The 22,863-nt window shown below is 42.4% G+C and overlaps 1 protein-coding gene across 1 annotated transcript in view; it reads right to left on the bottom strand.

Annotated features, from left to right (window-relative positions):
- The window catches only part of SPAG17 (sperm associated antigen 17), a 156,131-nt gene that overhangs the window by 110,354 nt on the left and 22,914 nt on the right, over positions 1-22,863 (bottom strand). The window contains exons 4-6 of the mRNA XM_067545964.1: positions 5,846-5,977; positions 3,789-3,993; positions 1,604-1,798 (exon numbers count right to left, since the gene is read on the bottom strand). Coding sequence (XP_067402065.1) covers positions 1,604-1,798; positions 3,789-3,993; positions 5,846-5,977 — 532 coding nt within the window. The remainder of the gene's footprint in view (positions 1-1,603; positions 1,799-3,788; positions 3,994-5,845; positions 5,978-22,863) is intronic.

Genomic DNA, 22,863 nt, shown 5'->3' with positions numbered 1-22,863 from the left:
ACATCGCTGGCCATCACCTACAGCCCCCAACTAAAATCTCTCCAACACATCATTAAGGATCTACAACCTACCCTAGCAGATGATCCCTCACTTGCTCAAGCTGTGGGAGGCAGACCTATCCTTGCTTACAGACAGCCCCCCAACCTGAAGCAAATATTCACCAGCAACCGTACACCACACAAGAAGAACACTAACCCAGGAACATACCCCTGCAACAAACCCCATTGCCAGCTCTGCCCTGTTATGCCAGGCACTGCTGCTCACAGCTGCCTGCAGGTTCTGGATACCAGGTGAGGAATAAAAACATGCCCACACCAGGTAGGTACACTTATCTTTAATCATGGCTTACGCTCCAAACAGCCACGGGAGACTCTAGTGTGAGCTGCGAAGCGGGCTGCAGGGGGATTTTGCCTTGCAATCCAAGTGGATTCATTGTGCAATTTGCATTTCAAGCTTTTATACAGCATTCTCTAGGGAACAGCAAGCGTTGGCTAATTTACAGCACCTGACCTTGCTTCCTCACTTTCCTCCTCTTTTGGCACCACAAACAAATTCACATGGCCTTGCACAGCCTGTTTACCAAGCCGAGCAGTGCCTCTTATCAAACCGGTTCTGACCAGGCCCGTCAAGCCCCTATCTCTGTCCAACGCGTCACAAATATTTTCCGCGGCCTACATGCCCCCACATCGATTCTAGTGACAACATCACAGGTCCTAACCACATCAGCCACACCATAAGGAGCTCATTCACCTGCACATCTACTAATGTAATATATGCCATCATGTGCCAGCAATGCCCCTCTGCCATGTACATTGGCCAAACCGGACTGTCACTATGCAAAACAATAAATAGACACAAATCAGACATAAAAAATGGTAACATCCATAAACCAGTCGGAGAGCACTTCAATCTCCCAGGACACTCTGTAGCTGACTTGAAAGTTGCCATACTTCTATAAAAAACTTCAAAAACAGACTTCAAAGAGAAACTGCAGAGCTGGAACTCATATGCAAACTTGACACAATTAAACTGGGTCTAAATAGGGACTTGGAATGGTTCTCTCATTACAAGAAGTAATTAACACTGTTCACACATTCTCACCTCCTAATCAATGGTTGTGAATAGGCATCAACTACGCTAACTGAATGGACTTTGCTTATACCTAACTTCCCCATTGTTGTTCCTTACCCTTAGATGTATATATATACCCCCTATCTGATTTCTATTCCTTACATCTGACGAAGTGGGTTACAGCCCACGAAAGCATATGCCTGCAGAAATTAAATGTGTTAGTCTTTAAAGTGCTACAGGACTCTCGTTGTTTTTGTTATATCATAGTACATCTCAAATGGATTGCAAGGCAAAGCAAGTACCAGCACAAGTGACACTAAGTATCAAAGCTCCTGACTGGCTGACTCCTAAGTGGTAGCATACAAATATTAAGCTCATTTCCTCCTGTAGTCCTAGATATTTAGAACTCTTTAAAAAGAGAGCACTGGCACTCAGTTAACACAGTGATAAGCATGGGTAAGAACCTAAATAAAATTTTAAAAATAGAATATTTAGGGTTTTATAAAGGATATTTATCCTATCACTAGCTTACCTTCAGGTGGAAGTAATGATTCTTCTTGCAGTTTAGCTGCTCCCAAGTATGTCTGCAATGGCTCGTAATTTTCAGAAGAAATCTTAATTACATTTGAGATACTGACCCCGAGCTCAGACAGCACAGACAGTAGCTGAGGGTTATGAAAACCCAAAACTATGAAGTAATACTGGGCACCATCGTCTGGTTCATCATCTGTTCAAAATATCAAAATCACCAGTCACATTACAAAAGGAAAGCAAATTAGAATAGAAAATATCAACTGCTATATAAAGTATATTACAGCTCAATTGCATAGCAACAGCCATAATTAAGGTTGCACAAGTGTTTCTATTGTAGCCCCTTTTGTTCAGATGCACACCATTTTCTGAACTTTCATCTTTTAGGCTGAAATGTTCCAAGCAGTTTCTATAGCAATCTGCATGGAACTTGTAGGGAAGAGCACAGCTTGCGGAAATGAAGCGTTTGGAGGAGGCACCAGGAAGCAAGTATGTCTGCACATAGCAGAAGGGCTAGCTGTAGATGTACCATCCCTGTAAATAGCTCTCTTAATAGAGAACCAGTTTAGTTTCAGAAACATGGAGTGCTATCATGTTCTTACCCAGCTATGGTACATGAAATGGTTACTGTCCAAGAGCGCATTTTGTAGGAAAATATGTACAAAAATATTTGAGCTGTTTTTGAGAGTGAGGGAAATGGAAAAGGAGCATTTTCCATAGCGTAAAAAAGCAGTGACTTTGATTTAGCACCTAAGTGCATATAGGTAAGAAGCTGACATGTGGCGGGATGAGTTCTGTGAGAGGATAGGAGCTTTTCAGTGTTCTGGTGAAAAATGGATTTTTGATTTGCTCAAGTTCTTTTGGTTTGAAAATTATCGTTTGAACAGGTGCAAGAGTGTTTTTTTACACAGCTATAATGCTTTTTAGTAACAATCTCCAAGCGCTCTAAATGAAAGAAGGCTGCACTGCTCATGCATGCATAGCTGAGTTAACTGCTCAGGGGAAAATGAAGTGAATATATGTCTTGAATGAGGTAAAGCTTTCTAGAAGCCATCTTCATTCACTGTCAAATAAACTGGAAACAGCATGCTGCAGGAAATACAGTGCAATACACAGGGAGCCTTGCCTCATACAGGGCTCAGTTCTGCACAGTGCTGAGCACTCTGGCCCAACCAATAAAGCACTTCAATACATGAAGTAATTAGATTTTCACATGTTTAAAGTTAAACATGTGCTTAAGTGCTTTGCTGGATTGGACTAGAGCACTCAGCAACTTGCAGGATCAAACCGTCCCTCTGCACCTTAATGTGTAATGCCGCACTTTACAGTTAATGAATAGCAATGATTAAAGGTCTAGAAAACATGACCTATGAGGGAAGATTGAAAAAACTGTATTTGTTTAGTTGGGAGAAGAGAAGACTGAGGGGGGACATGATAACAGTTTTCAAGTACATAAAAGGTTGTTACAAGGAAGAGGGAAAAACATTGTTCTCATTAATATCTGAGGATAGGACAAGTGGCCCTTCCAGTAAGGGGTGCAGAAGGAGAGGCAAGCAGGGGTATGGTCCCTCCCTCCCCCAATCAGCAGGAGCACAGCACTCCTCCCGGGCCAGGGCGAGGAGAGTGAACTGCTATGGCTGCAGGGGAAGAGCCAGCTTCACCTGCCCTGGGAAGAGAGCCAGGTGCCGTAGGAGCTGCCGGGGAAGAACGAGCTCCACTGGCCCTGTGACCACCGAAGGAGGTGGGGAGAGCCAGCTCTACCAGCTGCAGGGTGACTGTGGGGGTGGGAGAGCCTGCTCCACTTCCCCCGGGGCCACGGGGGTGAGGGGGAGGTGGAAGGACCCAGCTCCTCCAGCCGTGGGGGCACAGAAAGTGCCCCTTCAAAAGCGGCCACATTTTTATTCCTGTGCGCACCACTGTTTCCAGTGCTCGATTCTATGGCCCTTTGTGCATAATCTGACTTCATTCCCAAGTAACAGTACAGAGCTTTGTGACATTTTATAACACAGGAGAAGGTTGCCTCATGGATACTGAGATAAAAGTAATTATTTTCTTTCTTGACTAATAATCAGTTTCAATCTTTCTAAAGGGAAGACATCAGAGTCTTGAATCAGCAGTGAGGTTTCAAGACTTTTAAATGTTCTTTCAGTGAGTTGATCAGCAGCATATCTGCATGCCTTACATACCCAAATATTTGTCATCTTCCTCCTCTTCTCCCCGTCGCTTTAACATGGTGTCCTTTTTAACAGTAGTTACTGTTGGTGCTGCTTCAGCTTTCTTTCCCTTCCCTCCTTTTCCAGGAGACTTGGCACTGGGTGGCTTCTCCTTCTTGCCAGGAGGTTTAGCTTTCCCTTTGTCTTTTTCTTTCTCTTTTTCTCGCTCTTCTGCTGCCTGGTAAAATTAACAAACTAATCCCACATTTTAGCCTAAGCATGTACAGGACAAATGGTTGACTGCAGTAAAATATTAGTGTTTAACTATATTTATTTCAAGCTTTTCCCTCTGACCCTTTAGGATATTGTTTTGGTGCAGCTGTCTTGAGCGTCACCTTTGCTTCCTTCTCACGCTCTTCAGTTTATTATATTCTTATTAAATAGCAGTGCCAAGACCTCATGCTAAAAGAATAGAGAATATATGAGAAAACAACGATAAATTTAAAAAATGAGTGAAATTAGTGCTGGCAAAAGGTGGACTGATACAGCGCTGGAGACTGATGCTCTCTGATGCTTTAGTTTTGCAGCAGCAGAAGGGCAAGCTTCCCCGTGGAACCAAGAATGAACTGTGGCTGATCAAAGAGTTCAGACTCTAAAGCCCATTCAGTCCTTAGCTTCTCTATTGAGATGGCAAACTATGAATTCAATTGGTGCCAACTCTGTCTGCCTCTTCTTTGACATAAACACCTGTCCACTATGAACTGGGATTGAGAACACGAAACTCATTTTACACAGGACACTAAGGAATCATTAGATAATTCCCAAACAAAAACTATATTAAAATGGAGTTAAGGTGGACAGTCTATATCTGTAATATAAGATTAAAAAATTGCAGGGATGGTGTCACCTGTAGTAGTGACACCATGACATAACCATATGTTTATGACTAAGGCAATTTAGTGGTCCCAGATTAGATTAAATGGATTTTTTAAAAGGCACATTAGATTTTTTTCTCCCCCCCAGCCCCTCATGGTGTCATGTTAAAGGGTGTGCAAGCAGCAAGCAAAGGTCTCAGCACTCTGTATAGTTAGTATGATTTCCATACTCAGTTGTTTTGCAGGATACTGCAGAAGAAACAGCCTTTCTGGCTGTAGTTGTGTTTTAGTTCAGATTAGAAACCAGAGATTCTGCCATCTTTTGCCTTCTCCCTTCTCAGCCTGGTGCTAAACACCCTCATGTATGGCCCTTTTAAACCATTCAGACATGTCTCCAAGAGACTCCTAAAGCCGTCTATCTAGTGGATTGGCAGATTCCACTCAGTTTTCATTATCTCCTTTCAAATGTATTCCACTTCAGACTTTTGTAAACCCCAGCTTTTTGTGCTAGTTCTTTGGGTACCTAACTCAACGAACACATCAAATCAGATTATATAACTGTCAGTTCTATAATGTTCACAAAACTTTGCCTTATTTATTGTATCTGGTTCATTTCCTAGAACTAAGTCCCAAACACAAGAGACACTGAACTTGTCAAGTTTTAACAAAGAGCTCTAGATGTCTTCAACACCTCCAGAGTTATCAGCCCATCCTTTGCTATTATTTTTTTCCAGTTTAATATTTCTCTACATTCTGTAATCTCATTTGCTTATTCTTTAACCTTTTACATAGACTGCAGCATCTACCTGTCCTGCATTTGTATCCCATTTGTTTCTTCTGATGTCTTCCCCTATGATTCCTATCTTCTTTATAATTACTAAGCAGTTATTTCCTTCTCATTCCTCTTACAAGGACTTTTGTGTTAACTTTGCTCCCTTTTGTTTTTCTTTCTCCTGTCCCACCTTCTGCATCTCAGTACTCAAGAATAAATATTTAAGGGTTAACTATTTTAAAGACTTAATAAAAAGAATATTCTATTTGGTTTGTTTTTAGCTTCTCCTCAGTTATAAATACATTTATTGGATGATATTTTCTACTAGTAGGAGAGGCAGAAGTTAAATTAACTTTGGCAACACTTGACTGTGTGATCTGGAGGAAATGGAATTGCCTTCATTAATCTGGGTGGAACATCCTCCCTAAACCATACTACAGTACCTTCTTTTCAGCTGCTCTTCTCTGCAGGTCCTTCTGTTTGATACAAAGCAGCTGAAATTTCAATAGTTTTCCAATCAATGTTACAGGAAGCTGCTCTCCACTATCCAGAATTGCTTTGGCTGCTTCTATCACCTGCAAAGAGGTGAAGATAAAATTATTAATACAGTTTTAATATAAAATTTGGCGTACACTGTGTGGCTGACAAGGTGGAATGATATTTCACATTTTAATGTATGTGGCTCACAGTAATAAGGTCATACTTTCAAAAAATGACAACACCAGAGACCGTCTATCCCGACTTCTTCGCTCCCAGGTCCTTCTTGCTAATTAGCTGGAGTGCTACTCACTATCACACTAAACACAAACTGAGATTGGGGCAACATTCTACATTTCATTTTAGGAGTAGATAGATATCCAGTTCATGCTGTAAAAACATCCATTGTTAGGTTTTAAATAGAGAAGCAATATTAAACAGCAACTTAGAGAGTTATAAATTAAATAGCATTTAATAGATACCAAACTAACTGGGATAGTCTGGGCTACTGTTTACAAAATAGCTAGTGTCTGAGCTACTAACCCTGACTGAAAGATACAAACTGCCTGATGGCAATTTGAGAGGGGCTATACTGGTGCAAAGACACCTCTCTTTGTTTAATGCTGATTGGACTGGTACTATGTAGCCTAATTGAGGTGAAATAAGGCTATTGAGTTTTCTTCGGGTGACGACAGCAGCAGGAACATACAGCTGCACTGTCCAGATGTGCGACACTGACAGGCTGTTTTATGACTATGTTTTTTACAGCCTGTTTCCACTAAATTTCATACAACTTACTAACATCTGGGTAGTTTTCCTTGGAGCCTCATAACCACTTTATTTACTGCGAAAAAAATAAAATAGCACAAAAACACCATAAAGTTGTTACATGTTTCTTTTCACTTCTGTTTTCTCTCTAATAAAGTTCACCTATGTAGGAAGCATTGCTGAAGAGAAATCCAGCCATAATATTTTCCTACTCTTGTTTTTAAGCAAGCATCAGATTTATGTATAACCTTGGGCTGAATTAGGTGTTACTCAAATGTTTTGACGTTTCTTTTTTCCCCCCTTGGAGCAATTACACTTGGATAGAGATGGTGTCAATTTTGCTTGCTCAGATTCAGACAATGAAGGTGCATGCTGCATCTTACTGAACTGTGTCTTGGCTGAGACAGTCACACCATTTGCCTTGGGATTTCATGGTTTCTTGTTCAGTTTCTTAGGAGTTTCCTCCTACCAAGTGAAAGAGGGGAGAAAGTAAATTGAGCCTCTAACTATGAATGACTCTATGGATCAAAATGAGCCAAAATGTAACTAACTGATATGGATCAAATTACTGTTTCAGACCATAGGAGAAGGAACAAGGTAGAGCCTTGCAAGCCGATCAGAACCCGATGGGACACTGTCAAGTTGAGGTCAAGTCAGTTCTGAAAACAACCCAACCCTCTCGGGCTGAGGCTGGGTCATCTCCTATCACTTGCTCCTGTCTGTGGGATTGGCATGGCAATGGCTACATGCCCTGCTCCTGCCAGCCACTGCCACTTCACTGTGCTGTGTGCTGCAGAGTGAGTGTGCCAACAACTTGCGGTCTCTGCAGCACACACAGCACAGTGAGGTGGTGTCGTTCAGCAGAAACAGGGCATGCAGCCACCACTGCGCTGAGCCCACAGGCAGGAAGTGGCCAGAGATGGGTTACGGGTGTGGGGCGAGCAGGAAGCCCTCAGCAGACCAAACCCAGAGATGAGGTAGCAGCATTGACACAGGGTGAAGTGTTGGGTTTGGGTCAAGTTGGTTCTGAAAACTATTTGATGCTCTCAGGTCAGGTTTAGATCCAGGTTGGTCTTTAAAATTAGGCCCAAGCAGACCTCTGGAACATAATCCAGATTTTCTGGAACTCATAAGAGGGAGATAAAACAAGATAAACACTTGCTTACATAACAAACAAAAACTCAACACTAGTAAATCAGGCATTATGCTCACTACATGATTAGAAAAATATGCGACAGCTACCATCAATTTTGCTTTCCACTACATAATATACCTTTGCCAGAGTATCTCCTGACCACTGTCTGAGTTAGGGCCCAATCCAACTCTGATTAAAGTCAACTGGAAAGGCATCTGCTGGTTTCTGAGATCAAGTAGGACCTCAGTAAGTAACAGATTAGGGAAAGATTTAGAGATCTGCAGGTGGGACCTGTACCCTAAAATCTATCAGTCAATTGTAATGAAAAATATTAGCTGGAGCTAGCCCAAGCAGGAATGTCAGTTCAGAGAGAGAGAATTTGGCAGAAGCAGCGTTCTTATCCCCTTGATTAAGGGAGAGAGATCTTTGTGTTGCTCTTCACTGACCTCTTCTGACAAATGCAGAAGTGGTGTTAACAGTTTACAGGAGACACGTTCTGACTGCCTAACTAGAAAGTTAGGTCATGCAAAGCAGAGTCCTTGAAACACTGCACAGGGGGAATCCTGAAAGGCTTCCCAAAAACTACATACAGTAACTAGGCCTAGTGACAGTTGCTGATTTATTGTTCAAGGAGGTGTGCGGCAATTCTCCAAAAAGGACCACATTTTTGGAGTTTTAACATACACTCACATCATATATCATTTGAAAGCTTATTTTATGTATGTTTAGATGAGGTATGATGTGTTGTCAAGTGGTTCCATAAGCCTGTAGGCGAGGTGAAAAAACGATACTCAAAATGAGAAAATGCCAGTGTTTGCACAGTACCAGAAACACAGCAACATGACTATGACTATAATTTTTACTGTTTAAGGCCATGTCTATACTACAGAGTTAAGTCAACTTAAGTTACGTCGACGATCATAAGCCACTTTAATTACATTGGCTGTACATGTCCACACAACGCTCCTTGCGTCGGTGAAGTGCGTCCACAGTCGCGGCTCTCGCATCAATAGAGAGTGTTACATCTTGGGTAGCTCTCTCTCTGTGCAAGTTGCCATCCTGTCACCTTCTGCTGGAAGCTCTGGGAATGGATCATGGTGCATCTTAGGGGTATACTTGCTGTCCCGTGATGCAGTTCTTTCCATCCCATCATTCCAACTTTGTTTCATGTTGTTTTTCAACAGCTCTTGTAAACTGAGCTCCCGCTAATTCTGCCTGACAGCATGGATCCTGAACTGGTGATGAGTGTTATGAAAACAATGCGGCTGGTCCTGCAGTATTTCATGAGCTGTGAAACAGAGGGTGAATTGGTAATGCCTGCCCTGCTGTCTGCCATAGAAAGCAATAATTCAAGATTGATGGTGGTATTCATGGAACAGCTGCACATAGTGGACCGCCAGTTCTGGGCTCGGGAAACAAGCATTGAGTGGTGGGATTGCATTGTGATGCATGTATGGGATGATGAGCAGTGGCTGCAGAACTTTCGGATGCGCAAATCCACCTTTCTGGAACTGTGTGCAGAGCTTGCCCCAGCACTGCAGCGCAAGGACACCAGAATGAGAGCTGCCCTCACTGTGGAAAAGTGAGTGGCAATCACTTTGTGGAAGCTGGCAACTCCAGACTATTATTGGTCAGTCACAAATCAGTATGGAGTTGGCAGGTCCACCGTGGGGTTTGCGGTGATAAAAGTGTGCAGAGACATGAATTGCCTCCTGCTACGAATGACTGTGACTCTCGGTAATGTCCAGGAAATAATTGATGACTTTGAGGCAATGGGATTCCCTAACTGTGGTGGGGCGATAGATGGAACACATATCCCAAATTTGGCCCCAGACCATCTTGCAATGGAGGTACATCAACTGAAAGAGCTATTTCTTCATGGTCGTGCAGGTGCTGGTGGAGTTCCGGGGCTTTTTCACTGACATCAATGCGGGGCAGTCAGGGAAGGTGCATGATGCATGCATCTTTCAGACCACTGGACTGTATAAAAAGCTGGATGTTGGGACTTTCTTTCCAGACCAGATGATTCTAATGGGGGATGTGGAAATGCTCATAGTGATCCCTGGAGATCCAGCTTACCCCTTGCTCCTATGGCTCATGAAGTTTACACCAGGAACCTAGAGAAGAGCAAGGAGCACTTCAAAAACAGACTCAGCAGGTGCCAAATGACTGTTGAATGTGCCTTTCACTGATTAAAAGGTCGTTGGCACTGTCTTTTTGACTGCTTAGACTTCAATGTAGAAAATATTCCCATAGTCATTACAGCCTGCTGCACTCTCCATAATATTTGCGAATCGAAGGGGAAAAGTTTCCCCAGGGGAGGACCGCTGAGGCTGATCAGCTGGCTGCTGATTTTGAGCAGCTAGATATAAGGGCAATGAGAGGGGGCACAGCGAGAGGCTATTCAACTCAGGGAGGCTTGGAAAGAGCATTTTGACAGTGATTTCCAGTAACGTGTCTTTATGTGTCAATGTTCACTTGCCACCTTGAATTACCCCTGTAGTGCTTGCTTCCTGAACATTAATTGTACTAAGCAAATATTCCTGTCTATAGCCACTGTGTTTGAATGTTACCACTGACCAATGTATTCATTTTATTTCAAAGACTCAAGTTTAACAACAGGACAAAACAAAAATTTTTGGTCAAACGGGACATGGAAAAACGGAACAGTCTCTCGGTTACAGCTCTCACAGCTGTGTGTAACTCCAGCTTTCATTGTGAAACCAGTCCCTAGACATGGAATGCACAAGATAATGTGAGGAACCGGTGACACACAAGGAATGCGGAGGGGAAGTTTGTGGAGGGTATGGAACAAAGTTCTGTATTGGCTGCAGGGGGAGTTGTGCACGGATGTCTTCAGACTGCAGCATAATGAGGGACTTCAGCATCTCTGTCTGGCCTTCCACAAGTTTTATCATCCACTCTGCTCCTGCCCCTGTCTCTTTTCCAGGTTATCCAGCCTGAGTTTTTCATTAATTGTCTCCCTTTACACTCTTGTTTCGCTATGTGCTGTATCTGTTGACTGCAGCACTTTGTGAAACATCTCCTCCTTACTCCTCCTGGTTCGCTGCCTTATGTGACAGAGGTGCTCTGCCAGTGCAAAGGAATGGGTGTTTAAGGGCACATCTGCAGAAGCCAAAGAAAGAGTGAACAGAAACAGGATTGTGAGTGTGCTGACAGCCATGAATCACAAAAGTTACACTTACTGTCCCTTCATTAGCACACAGCTCAGCGGGTGTCCCAAATATGGTGAGTTTGCCGGGGCGGGGCAGGGGGGTTGGAAGGGGGAATGGGAAAGAATGGACAAAGAGTCTAGGTGGTTTGCGAAGGGGATTGCTACAAGTGGCTAGGGAGACTATTCTGAATATTGGTACCCTTTTCCACAGGCTAGGGTAATCAAACCCAATATCTCACTCCTAAGGGTAACCCAGGATTCAGTGGTGCATCTCTTGCATGCTTGTGGCTTCAGACCACCTCCATATGCTACTTGCCTGTGCACTACTCTGGTCCCTGCCGAAATAATTGCCAGGTGGCATGGCAAAGTTTCCTACAGTGGTGGGAGAAACAAGGCAGCGCTGCCAAGGAACCTTTGGCAGAGGATTGCAGAATACCTACAGCAAAGTTTCCTAGAGAACTCTATGGAGGATTCCCAGGACATTCCTGTGTACATTAACAAACTTTTCCATCATAGCCCCAATGCGTAGATGCACAGGCACTGTTGTTAAGGAGACTCTACCATATAACAAAATTAACGAGAACTTAGTCTCCTCTCACTGTGCAGAATCAAAGCAAATGGAGCACTTACCGGAGCTCCCCTCTTCTGCATCATTCATGCCAAAACCAGAGTGCTGGGACTGGCTAGACCACTCCAGAGTCAAAAAAAGGTCCTGACTCTCAGTACCACTGGAAGACCCTGTCGTGTGCTCCACATCGTCCTCCAGTTCCACTTCCTCATCCATCACTTCGTCACTGGGGCTGATCCGCTGGCCACTGCCCTCAATCCCCGTGAAGAATCCATGGGGCTCTTGGCAGTGGAGGTGGTTTCACCACTGAGGATGGTGTGCAGCTCCTTGTAGAAGCAGCATGTCTTTGGCACCACATCAGAGCGACGGTTGGCCTCCCTTGCCTTCTGGTGCACTTGCCTGAGTTCCTTGATCTTAGCATGGCACTGCTGCATGTCCCTTTTGTGCCCCTTCTCCTGCATGTCACTAGCAAGCAGCTCGTAGATATCAAAGTTCCTATGGCTGGAGCGAAGCTGCGACTGCACAGCCTCCTCTCCCCATGGGGAGTACATGATATCAGTACAATATCAGCAGATCCAACAGCTCCAGTGTACTCCATGCAGTAGAGCATCTGCTGCAGAAATCTGGCATGGTCAGCTAAGAGGATGTTGTGTGAACTGTGTTCCTTCAGGGCAACGGAGTTCGAACTGCTCACTGGAGTGGTCAGGAAGGACATTGTGGGACACCTCCTAGAGGCCAATTAGGACGACATAACCAAGCGCAGTGCTGTGTCACAAAAAGCTTTATGCTGCTCGTCGAGATGGTTTTATTATGTCAGCGTAGCAGGGGAGTTACGGTGGTGGGAGGAGCATTTCAGTGTGTACACCTCCACTGTTTTGTTGATGAAAGCTGCATTTTGTCGACAAAACTGTGTAGTGTAGACAAGGCCTAAGTTAATTTCAAAACCTAACGTAGTATTTATTGGTCAAAGCTAGCAAACAAAAATGTATTAGAAGATTTTTACTGGTTTTGCATGGGCAAGTATTTTTTCCCCCAGAAATCATTAAGCTGTTTAGCATGTGGCAAAAATGTCAAATATCAACTTTTGCAATATACTAATCTGAAATGTTTTCATATCACATATTCTTAATTGTCAAAATCTCACAAGTGATTATAATAGTTGTCTAGATTTTCATTTCAAATTTGCTGACCAGATTAGTGTCACACTGATGCTTATGCACTAGCAGCAATAGATAGCGTACCCATAGTTTGTACTGCATAGTGGATAGATATAAATGTACGTGAATTCCTAATATAATGCTTCTTCACTTGTAAACTTTTGTAGATATACTGTAGCATCTAGTCTGCCTGGTAGAAGGCTTTAATTTGTAATTGCCTGTATACTTGTACAAAATAAAAAGTGACAGTAATGCTAACAATATACTTTGGGAATTTTATCTCTACAGGTAAGCTAAGTATAGGAAGATATGGAGGCTACAAGCCTCTTAAAGCTTACATCAAAGAAAAAAAAGACTCTTCACAAACTTTGAAAAATGTGTTGTCAACAAAATCAAAGGAATATAAAACTGTCAAAAGCTATCAGAGCTGGGCAGAATTCTGTGATGCTAGCAGCAGAAGCCAGGAGAGATTAACTATAATGGTGGCTACCAAATGAGTTTTCTAGTTTAGATGATATGCCATCAATACTCTATAACAGGGGTTGCTTTCAGAAACACACAAGCCAGTCAAATTTGGCATATATCAGAGTTGTAGTGAAGCAGGAAAGAAAAACTCTAAATCTGATCAGAGAGCACCATGTTTACCTGCTTCTATAACCACCAGAGCAAGCATGTCATCCAGTGACTGGTCCTGTTGCATTGTTTGCTTGAGAAAAAGCCACAAGAAAGACAAGAAATTTCATAAAATAGACACATTTGAGAGAGCAACCAATCTATGGATATCTGTGGATCTGCTGCAGCTGGAACTGCTTCTTTTTCGTTGTCCATATATAGATTCTAAGCAACTTCAGCATTGCCCTAAAATCCTTAAGGCTATGGAGCCTATCATCTGTCTTGTGAAAAAAATGGGAGGCCTTGGATGGTCTGCTGGACCTCAGGAAGGAGGCTGGATGATTGCAGCCATGAACACTGTCTCATAGTTATGGCAGATGCCATGACTTGAACTGCTGAGTCATCTGCATGCAAGCTGGCCTGAAGGACCGTTGTGGCCATAAGCTTGCCTCCCTCCACATCGCAATGAATTCCTGTCTGCAGTTGTCTGGTAACCTGTTCTTGAACTTGAATATGTTATCCTACACGGTGAAGTCATATGGACCAAGAAGTACCTGTTGATTTGCAATCCTAAATTGCAGGTCCCTTGTAGAATAAAGTTTTCAATCAAAAAATTCTTTGAGTCCTTTTCTTTTGATGCCAATACCTGGTGTCTCTCCCTCTCCTGCTCATTAGCTGCAGCAGCTATTGAGGTGGGGGATATGTATATAGGTGCTCAAATCCCTTTCACTACGGCAGAGAGGGAAGACAGGGTCTTCCACAATACCTTGACTGGCTCCATAACACCTCACTGATCAGAAGAGGGGGGGTCCTGTTGAAGCCAAAATATCCACCAGCTTGTAGAATTTCTCACAGACCTCCTCTGCTTGGATATCCAGGACTGCAGTTACCTTTTTCAGCAAGTCCTGGTGAGCTCTATAGTCATCTGGTGGGGAAGAGTCACTCACTGCTTCCACCACTGCACCTGATAAAGAGGAAGAAGCAGCACATGGATGCTAAAACAGGGTTTATTCTATCTCCTCTGCTGGAGGAACGACCGAGGAGGCTTCCACTGGCACGTTACCAGTCCCAGTCCCAACGACAGGAAGATGTTGTGTCTGGTGCCGATGCTTCCAATGCATGCCTAAGGAGAGAGACTGATGTGGATGAGGGGATGACAGGGCAGTTGGGGAGAAACCCCATAGGGTCCAGAAAGGCCAATGACATGGTCCTGGGACCCATTCCTGATCAGGCCATTGCCTCTTGTCTGGTGGCCACTGCTGAGGCTGCTGTGGGAATCCTGGGACATAAGCCTCCAACTGAGGATGTATCTTCTGTCTCGGCTGGGATGCATAGGACCAAATCACTGAGTCTGAAGAAGATGAAGAATCTGAGACTTTTGATAATGGAGAAATGGAACTCATAGGTACTGGAAAGAGATAGCCAGAACACGGACATGGTAGTACCACAGAAATCATAACTGGCATTGGTATTGTCTTCCAAGAAGATGAAAGTGTATGTGGCATCAGCACCTCATACTTCAGAGGAGCAGGAGCAGGGTTCCTAGACATCAGTACTGGATGCACTGATGGGGAAACAAGTGTCAAGAGGATAAGTAGCTTGATAGCAGTTGCATATATTTCCAGTGTTGATGGTACCAGTAATGCCTTTTGGCTCTGAGGTACCAGGAGATTGCCTGAAGCAGTAGGAGTGGACACTTCAGTGGCTGGTCTTGACGGACCTGCCACAGGCTCCATAGTCAATGATCCCTTCTTATTTGAATAGTATTTTGGGCAGTAAGTTCTTTCAGCCTCCCTCTCAGAACTCTATAGGGTAACATGGGTCTTGTCATGTCAGGAAGTCTTTTGTACCTCTTAGGCCTGGTCTACACTGACTGCAAAATTCATCTGCAGTCGATGGGAGTTACGCAAACTATGCAGACTTTGTAACTTCCGTTTAGCATGCCATCTCCACAGTGCTGCACCGATGGGAAATGCGTCGACGCAGCGCTACACTTTTTGGGGAGGTGGTTTTATTAAATCAGTCAATCCGGATAAATCGATTTGACGGTGGTGAATTTGCTGCCATCAGTGTAGACATACGCTTACTCAGAACTGGTGACAGCAGTCAAGCTCTCAACCAAGATAAAGTTAAGCATGTGACTAGTCCCTCTGAAATCAACAGAACTAGTCATGTGCTTAAAATTAAGGATATATTTAAAGTGTTTGCAGGTTCTAGGCCTTAGACTGTAAGATCCCTGGAGTCAGGAACCTATCATTTTTGTTTTTGTCTATAAAGAGTTATGGAAGCTTATGGCCCTAAAAATACAAGTAAATAAATTAAAAGAATAAAATAAAATTGGACAGAGAAGAAGAATTTATCAGGGCTTCAAGGAAATACAAAGGCTACTTGCTATGATACAATCTAAAATATGATAAATTCTTTTTTAGGGTAGTACACATTCTGCACATCCAATGCGAATCTGTCAAAAAGCACGTATGTTACATTCCTTTATTTGCATTTCTCCTTGGAGTGAGAAAACATGTGTTTCCCCTCCAAAGCTTGTAATACATGCGTCTCCCCTCCAAATCCAATAAAACACTTTCTTCTGCTGACATGAATATAAAAGATCTATGGGCATAAAAGACTATTAACATGGCTTTTGTTTTCCTTGCCAAATTTGAGGTGAATCAGGAAAGGCATGATAAAGATAAGAGAGTTAGAAAGATGAGCAGTTTTTCACTTTTTAAGAAATCTTCTAACTTTTAAGAACATATCTCAAAAGTATCATGGCCTAGAAACTTCACATTTATTTTTTCCATCTTTCCTTGGTGACAATTATAGTATCTAAGTATTTTTAGAAGGTCTGCTGCTTTTAATTCATCATTTCATGAGCAACATGAAAATTGTCTATGGTCCAGGGTTTTGTGTTCTTCATAATCACTCTGCACTACTGAACTTGTCACTTACTGAGAACTCAAATTGAGTTTAAGGAGTTGTGTAAGTTATTAATTAAATTTGCCATGTTAAAGGATTGCTTATGGAGCTTATTAGCCTGAAAGGTCTCCTGTGGAACTTGTAAATTAAGCCATACCAATTAAAGGACCACTGTCAACTTGAAACCTAGACAGTTTTAATAAATGAATTAAAAGCAGTTGAGGTTACTATACTTTTTCCTGGGTCCTCCTGCCAACTTTAATAGTTTTACAAGTTATAGCTTTCTATTTTTTGAATGTTTTCCTCTCCCCTGTCCTACAAAAAACCCACAAAAAGAAGCCGTGAAATTGACTATCCATAAAGTACTATAAAATGTGTAAAAAAATTAAAGAGACAAGGTTGATGAAGTAGTATCTCTTATTAGACCAGCTTCTGTTGGTGAAAGAGACAAGCTTTTGAGCTTCCATAGATCTCTTCTTCAGATTTGGGAAAGATACTCAGTGCCACAGCTAAATACAAGGTAGAACGGCATAAGTAGTTAACGTATATTGTAACAGACCATTCAATGTGAAGCGGCTATTTAACACCTCTGCAGTCATAGGACAAAAAAAGGGGATTAGTGGCTATTTACTTGGTGTATGCAATCTGGTTAAGCCAAGCCACAGCATTCTTATCAATGATGTTCAAGGCATGAAGACCTCCAGGAAGTTGAGTCATTTTGCAGTCCTCAACAATGTGTGTTATCGTTTGTGGCTGCCCACAAAAAAAATCATTAACACTAACCGTTATTACTAGCTAACTATCCATTAAAGCAGGGGTAGTCAATTATTTTGTATCAAAGTCCAAATTTTTTAGTCAAGGTATAGTCAAGGCCCAGATTCCAGAGAAAACAATACAAAAATAATAATGATTATAATAATTAAACAAAAATATTTTGGGGACCATTCAAAAGCATTTGGAAGTGCGGATTTGGCCTGTGGTCCACCTATTGATAACCACTGCACAAAGGTACTTAGGAACACAACTGTGGGGTTTAGGTGCCTAAGTCTCAGCTTTAGGCTCCACTGCAATTCACAAAACTCTTGCTGAACACTGTAGATGCCTAAACTAACCTAGATTTTCAGGATAACAGTTTCCTAGGTACCTAAGTTTCGAACTCTGGGCACGTGCACTGCTGTCTTACTCTAAGCGTCCAGATGCCTATCTCCTAAGTTGCAGAGCAATTCACAAATCAGGGGAAGATAGCCAGGCGAACACCGATCTCAGAGGTTGCCTACCAGATTAGACTGCATTCAAAATTCAACTGGAGGAGGAGCCCAGTGGTTAGAGCACTGATCTGGGATGTGGAATACCCCAGGTTCAATTTTCCTCTCTGCCAGAGGAGAGAAAGGATTTAAACAGGGATTTCCCACCTCTCAAGTGAACCACTCTCTAACCACTGAACTATGGGGCACTGTGGTGTGATGCTTCCTCAATTTCCCCTGTTAAATTTATAAATAATTAGAGTTATTGAATCACCGGGACTGGACGCTGGGTCTCCCACCTCCCAGGTAGGTGCCATAACCACCAGGTCACAGAATCATTCTCACTTGCACTCTCTCTCTGACCAATGACTAAGTATTTATCCTCCTCCTTCCCCAGCTTTTTGTGTGGAGTTTAGTGCCTGCCGAGCTCATTCCCACAAAAAACACCTTAGGCGCTTAAACTGCCAGACTCCAGGAAAGAGGTTCCATTTTGTGGATTGCTAGCAGAGACAGGAGCCTCCCAGCAGCCAGGATTTAGATGCCAATCTCTGTGAGGTGGGTGGGGCTTAGGACACAATCCTGTGATCAGTATCTCCCACTGGCTATTTATGCTGCATCCCACCTAGTGTACTGGCTTTTGTGAATTAGATGCTAAGATGCCTATCTCTCCCCATTCATTGTATTCAGAGCCTAGGCACCTAACTCAGGTTTAGCATCACACCACCTAAATCTCTTTGTGAATCTAGCCCTAGGTACCTAATTATTTACAATTATTTAAATAACAAAGAATAGGACACACAGTGAGTGAAGACACTTCAAGTTCCAACTCAGGTCGTGAGAAGAAACTGAGGGGAAGTTGGGGGTGCCCACAAGGACAGATGGAGCACAGGCACAGCCCCAACAGAGACTGCTGGAACAAGTGGAATATTTATGGACAAGCACTCAAAGAACAAATATTTGTAGCCTGGAGCATATGTGTGGGCAGTATCGAGCCTAGCCTTTAGAAATGTATAATTTGAGGTAAAAAAATAATCTAGTGGGCACAAGCTCTAAGAAACAAGATGTTGACATCTGTGGTACTAAGGGGCAGGTGGCCCAGAAGATAATCTATGGGTTGCATGCAGGCCACCATGCTGATTTTGATTTTGCACAGTGTGGGGAGGGAATAAGAAGCCTGACCTTGAGCAGCTTTCATAAGGGCAGGGAGAATTGCAGCTCCGATGCTCAAATGAGTGCAGAGACTACTCCCTACTTACTCCCCCATGGATACACAGCACTGCAAAAGAAGCAGGGAGGCACAGATCAGGAGTGTAGCCATGGCTCCAACCTCTTCATGCTGGTCAGTGGATCTGGACAGCCACATGATGGTGTTGGTGGAGTATGATATGCCCCATAAATTGGTATCAGATTGATTTTGTGCTGCCTTGTGTACTAGGAACCTCTGGGAAACAATACTTCCTCATGCTATCCCAGGAATGGTCAGCTCTACACTTCCATTGAAATAAGTGGCCTGATTTTCAGAGGTGCAGCTCTGAAACATGTGCAGCTCTCAACGATTTTAATAATTTAACACTTAATATGGATTTAGTACCCAACTTTGGGCACCCAAGTTTGAAAATGTTGGCCTGTATGAAGTCTGAATATACATCAAAATGTATTTCCTTCCCATAACTTACTTTTAAATGTCTAGGTTATTTTTAACTGTAATATTCCTTACTATACAGACATAACAGCAACTTCAACTTAAGTTATCCATGTTAATATTGCATCTAAATTTTACAGTGAAAAATACAAAACAGCAAGAATAGAATTGGAAACTAATATCTGAGTGCAATATGGCCTGCTTATGAACTTCCTGATTTTTGTATGTATACATTTTCAATCTCAGTGTTATTTATTTAATAGCTTTTTCATTTAATTTCCTTCATTAAAGGGAAAAACATACCTCACTACCAAATCATTCTGAAACCCCTCCATTTAGTGATGGGTCCTCACCCCTGCCCCCTCCAGCTGTCAAACCTTTACAAGCCCCTCAATTTCCTTCATTGAAAATACCTGACCCCTTTGTGGTTACTAAATTCTCCTCATCTCTATGCAGTGACAGTGCCCAAGCCCTACTGGCTGTCAAGACCTGCCAAATCACAATCCACTGGTAGCACTACACCTCTCCCTCCTCATGGCTACCAAACCCTCCTGCCTACAGCTGGCTGGAGAACGACAATTCCGTTTCACAATAACTTTCCAGGTTTGGACACTTTGCTTTCATTCCGCACTGGAACAAAACCAAAACCTTTTGAACATTTTTGTAAAACAAAATTGTGTAAAAATACCCATTTTGGGGTTGAAAAGGTCAGGTTTTTGTTTCATCTCTCCCTCTCTCTCCCATTGATCTCCAGAACTCAGAAAACTTCCCTTCAAAAACTTTGTGGAAATCACTATGTTTCCACGAAACATTTCAGCTTAGACAAAACAGCATCTCCATAAAAATTATGTCAAAAATGTTTCAACCAGCTCTACTCCTGACCCTCATTCCCTCAACGACATACTTTCTTGACTGCTAAACACTGCCTCCTTTTCTCTCAGTGAGAGAACCCAGCTCCCTTCTGGATGCCAAACACTCTCAAACGCTCTCCCCTCCTTGAAAGCACTCAACCTCATCACCTGGTTTGAAAACACTCCCCACCTCAGAGGCTATATCTTCACTGTTAAAAGTGGGAGGCTTTTCCATTAAGATAGCTAACTTGAGATGGCTATCTTCATGTAAAATCCTAGTGGAGACAAGCCCCAGGTAGTTTTTACCTTGATATGGCTAGTCGAGGTCAACACTATACCCTTCACGGGGGGTTTACCTCCACTAGCTACATCAAGGTAAATCTACAGTGCCTTGTCCCCACTAGGATTTTATATAATGAGATAGATAACTCATTATAGCTATCTCGATGTAAAAAACACACTTTTTTTTTTTCCAATGAAGACATAGCAAGAGACAGAGAGGAAGCCAGCATTAGATGATCACCGAATTTATTGGGGAGAGGAGTAGAGAGAGACAAGGTGTTTAAGTCTGGCTAGAGAAAGACCATGAAAGATATTTAGAAGTAGAAGTATTTTTAACTGGTTTGTCAAGTGAAAGAGGGTGCCAGTGGGGTGTGTGAGGATTGGAGTGATGTAGCGGTACATACTTTCATATACATTCAGAGGACAATAACAGCATCTCCACTAGAAGTACATGCTCTGTTCCAATCTAAAACCAATGTCCTCTGACAAAAGTATCCTTTATACCACAGGCACTTCGAAAGGCTTATTAACCCTAGACAGAATCCCTAGGTTAGTAGCCCTAACCTATTAAATCTACTTTCAAGACACACCTAGCAAACTGCTAGTTCAAAGAAATGCTTAGTTTTCTAAAAGAAGACTACTTTAAACTCACTTATTTTCTGGCAAAGTTCATTGCATATTTTCCACTTGGTCTCTTTTATTGCTGTATTTTACTACTCTGTGGAAACCCCCAATATCTTAAATATTGTATTTTGCCTTGGAAGTGACAGCAGGGAAATCTGTTCTGTGTGTGTCTAGTAAACACAAAGATCCTGCTGCCCCTGCCAGAGCACGTTATTAGTGCTTGCAGAGAAATGTGCGTGACTTGCTTCAGAAAGCATGCAATTTGCCTAATGGTTTCTGAAAGCATGAGCCAGAAAAAACACACATCACCATAGCTAGAGTTACAAAACATATGGAAGTTTTTGTTTTTAAGACAATATATTCTCAGACTCAGAGTGAGCTAGATACACATAGGTAAAACATTAACTAGCCAGTGCATATATGCTGCTTTTCTTTAAGAATAAAAGACTGGAAGAGAAAATATTGTTAGGGAAAGACTAAAGTGAAACAGTCCTAAATAAAATATCAAGTATGCAGTGATATTTTATAGAACATAAAGAGGGTTGGTGTTAGCAGCCATAATACGACAACCCATTATCAGTCTGAAGAGTTGACAACTCTTCTGCTAAGTAACCTCAGCTGTTTAAAAAACACACAACAGTTGAGTGTCCTTATTTTGATTTTGTACTTGTTTCTATAGTGTCTGATACAAAATTACTCAAGATAATTAAGTCCAAAGTAAACTAGAGAATTACAAAGGGATCTCACAAAACTGGGTGACTGGGCAACAAAATGACAGATGAAATTCAATGCTGATAAATGCAAAGTAATGCACATGGAAAACATAATCCCAACTATACATATAAAATGATGGGTTCTAAATTAGCTGTTACCACTCAAAAATGAGATCTTGGCATCATTGTGTATAGTTCTCTGAAAATCCACTCAATGTGCAGCAGCAGTCAAAAAGCTAACAGAATGTTGGGAATCATTAGGAAAGGGATCGATAGTAAGACAGAAAATATCATATTGCCTCTGTATAAATCCATGGTAAGTCCACATCTTGAATATTGCATGCAGATCTGATCGCCTCATCTCAAAAAAGATTTATTGGAATTGGCAAAAGTACAGAAAAGGGCAACAAAAATTATTAGGGGTATGGAAAAGCTTCCATACGAGGAGAGATAAATAAGACTAGGACTTCAGCTTTGAAAAGAGATGACTAAGGGGGGATATGATAGAAGTCTATAAAATGATTGGTGTGGAGAAAGTAAATAAGGAAGTGTTATTTACTCCTTCTCATAACACATAAGAACTAGGGGTCACCAAATGAAATTAATAGGCAACAGGTTTAAAATGAACAAAAGGAAGTATTTCTTCACACAACACACAGTCAACCTGTGGAACTCCTTGCCAGAGGATGTTCTGAAGGCCAAGACTATAACAGGGTTAAAAAAATAACTAGATAAGTTCATGGAGGATAGGTCCATTGATGGCTATTAGCCAGGATAGGCAGGGATTGCTGTTTGCCAGAGGCTGGGAATGGCCAATGGGATCGATCACTTGATGATTACTTGTTCTATTCATTCCCTCTGAATACACTACACCAGTGTTTCTTAACCTGAGGTTTTAGAGGGGTCGCAAGTGCAGAGCTGGTATTGGGGGTGGCAAGAAAGGCAATTGCCTGGATCCACAGGGGCGCCATGAAACTAAGTTACATGCCTCAGCCCCGTGGGGGTGGGACTCAGGCTTCAGGGGTACAGTAGTTTGGAAAGGTTAAGAACCACTGCACTACACAGAACCTGAAACTTGGGCCAACCTCCAACTAGCCAGTCATCTAGGTAAGGGTAGACTTGTACTCCTAGCTTCCTCAGGAAAGCAGCTACCACTGTCAAACATGTTGTGAAAACTTGAAGAGCCACTGACAGGCCAAAAGGCAGCATTGTGAACCAGTGTTTCACTATAAATCTGAGATACTTTCTTTGACCATTATTAATTGCCAAACGAAAATCTTTTAAGTTGAGGGCAGTC

Source organism: Emydura macquarii, unplaced genomic scaffold (genome assembly GCF_026122565.2).
Source record: "Emydura macquarii macquarii isolate MOO-44397 ecotype Brisbane River unplaced genomic scaffold, CSIRO-AGI_Emac_v2 contig_1119, whole genome shotgun sequence".
Lineage (NCBI taxonomy): Eukaryota > Metazoa > Chordata > Testudines > Chelidae > Emydura > Emydura macquarii.
The sequence above is the reverse complement of the archived record's forward strand: the minus strand, read 5'-3'. Positions and strand labels throughout refer to the sequence as shown.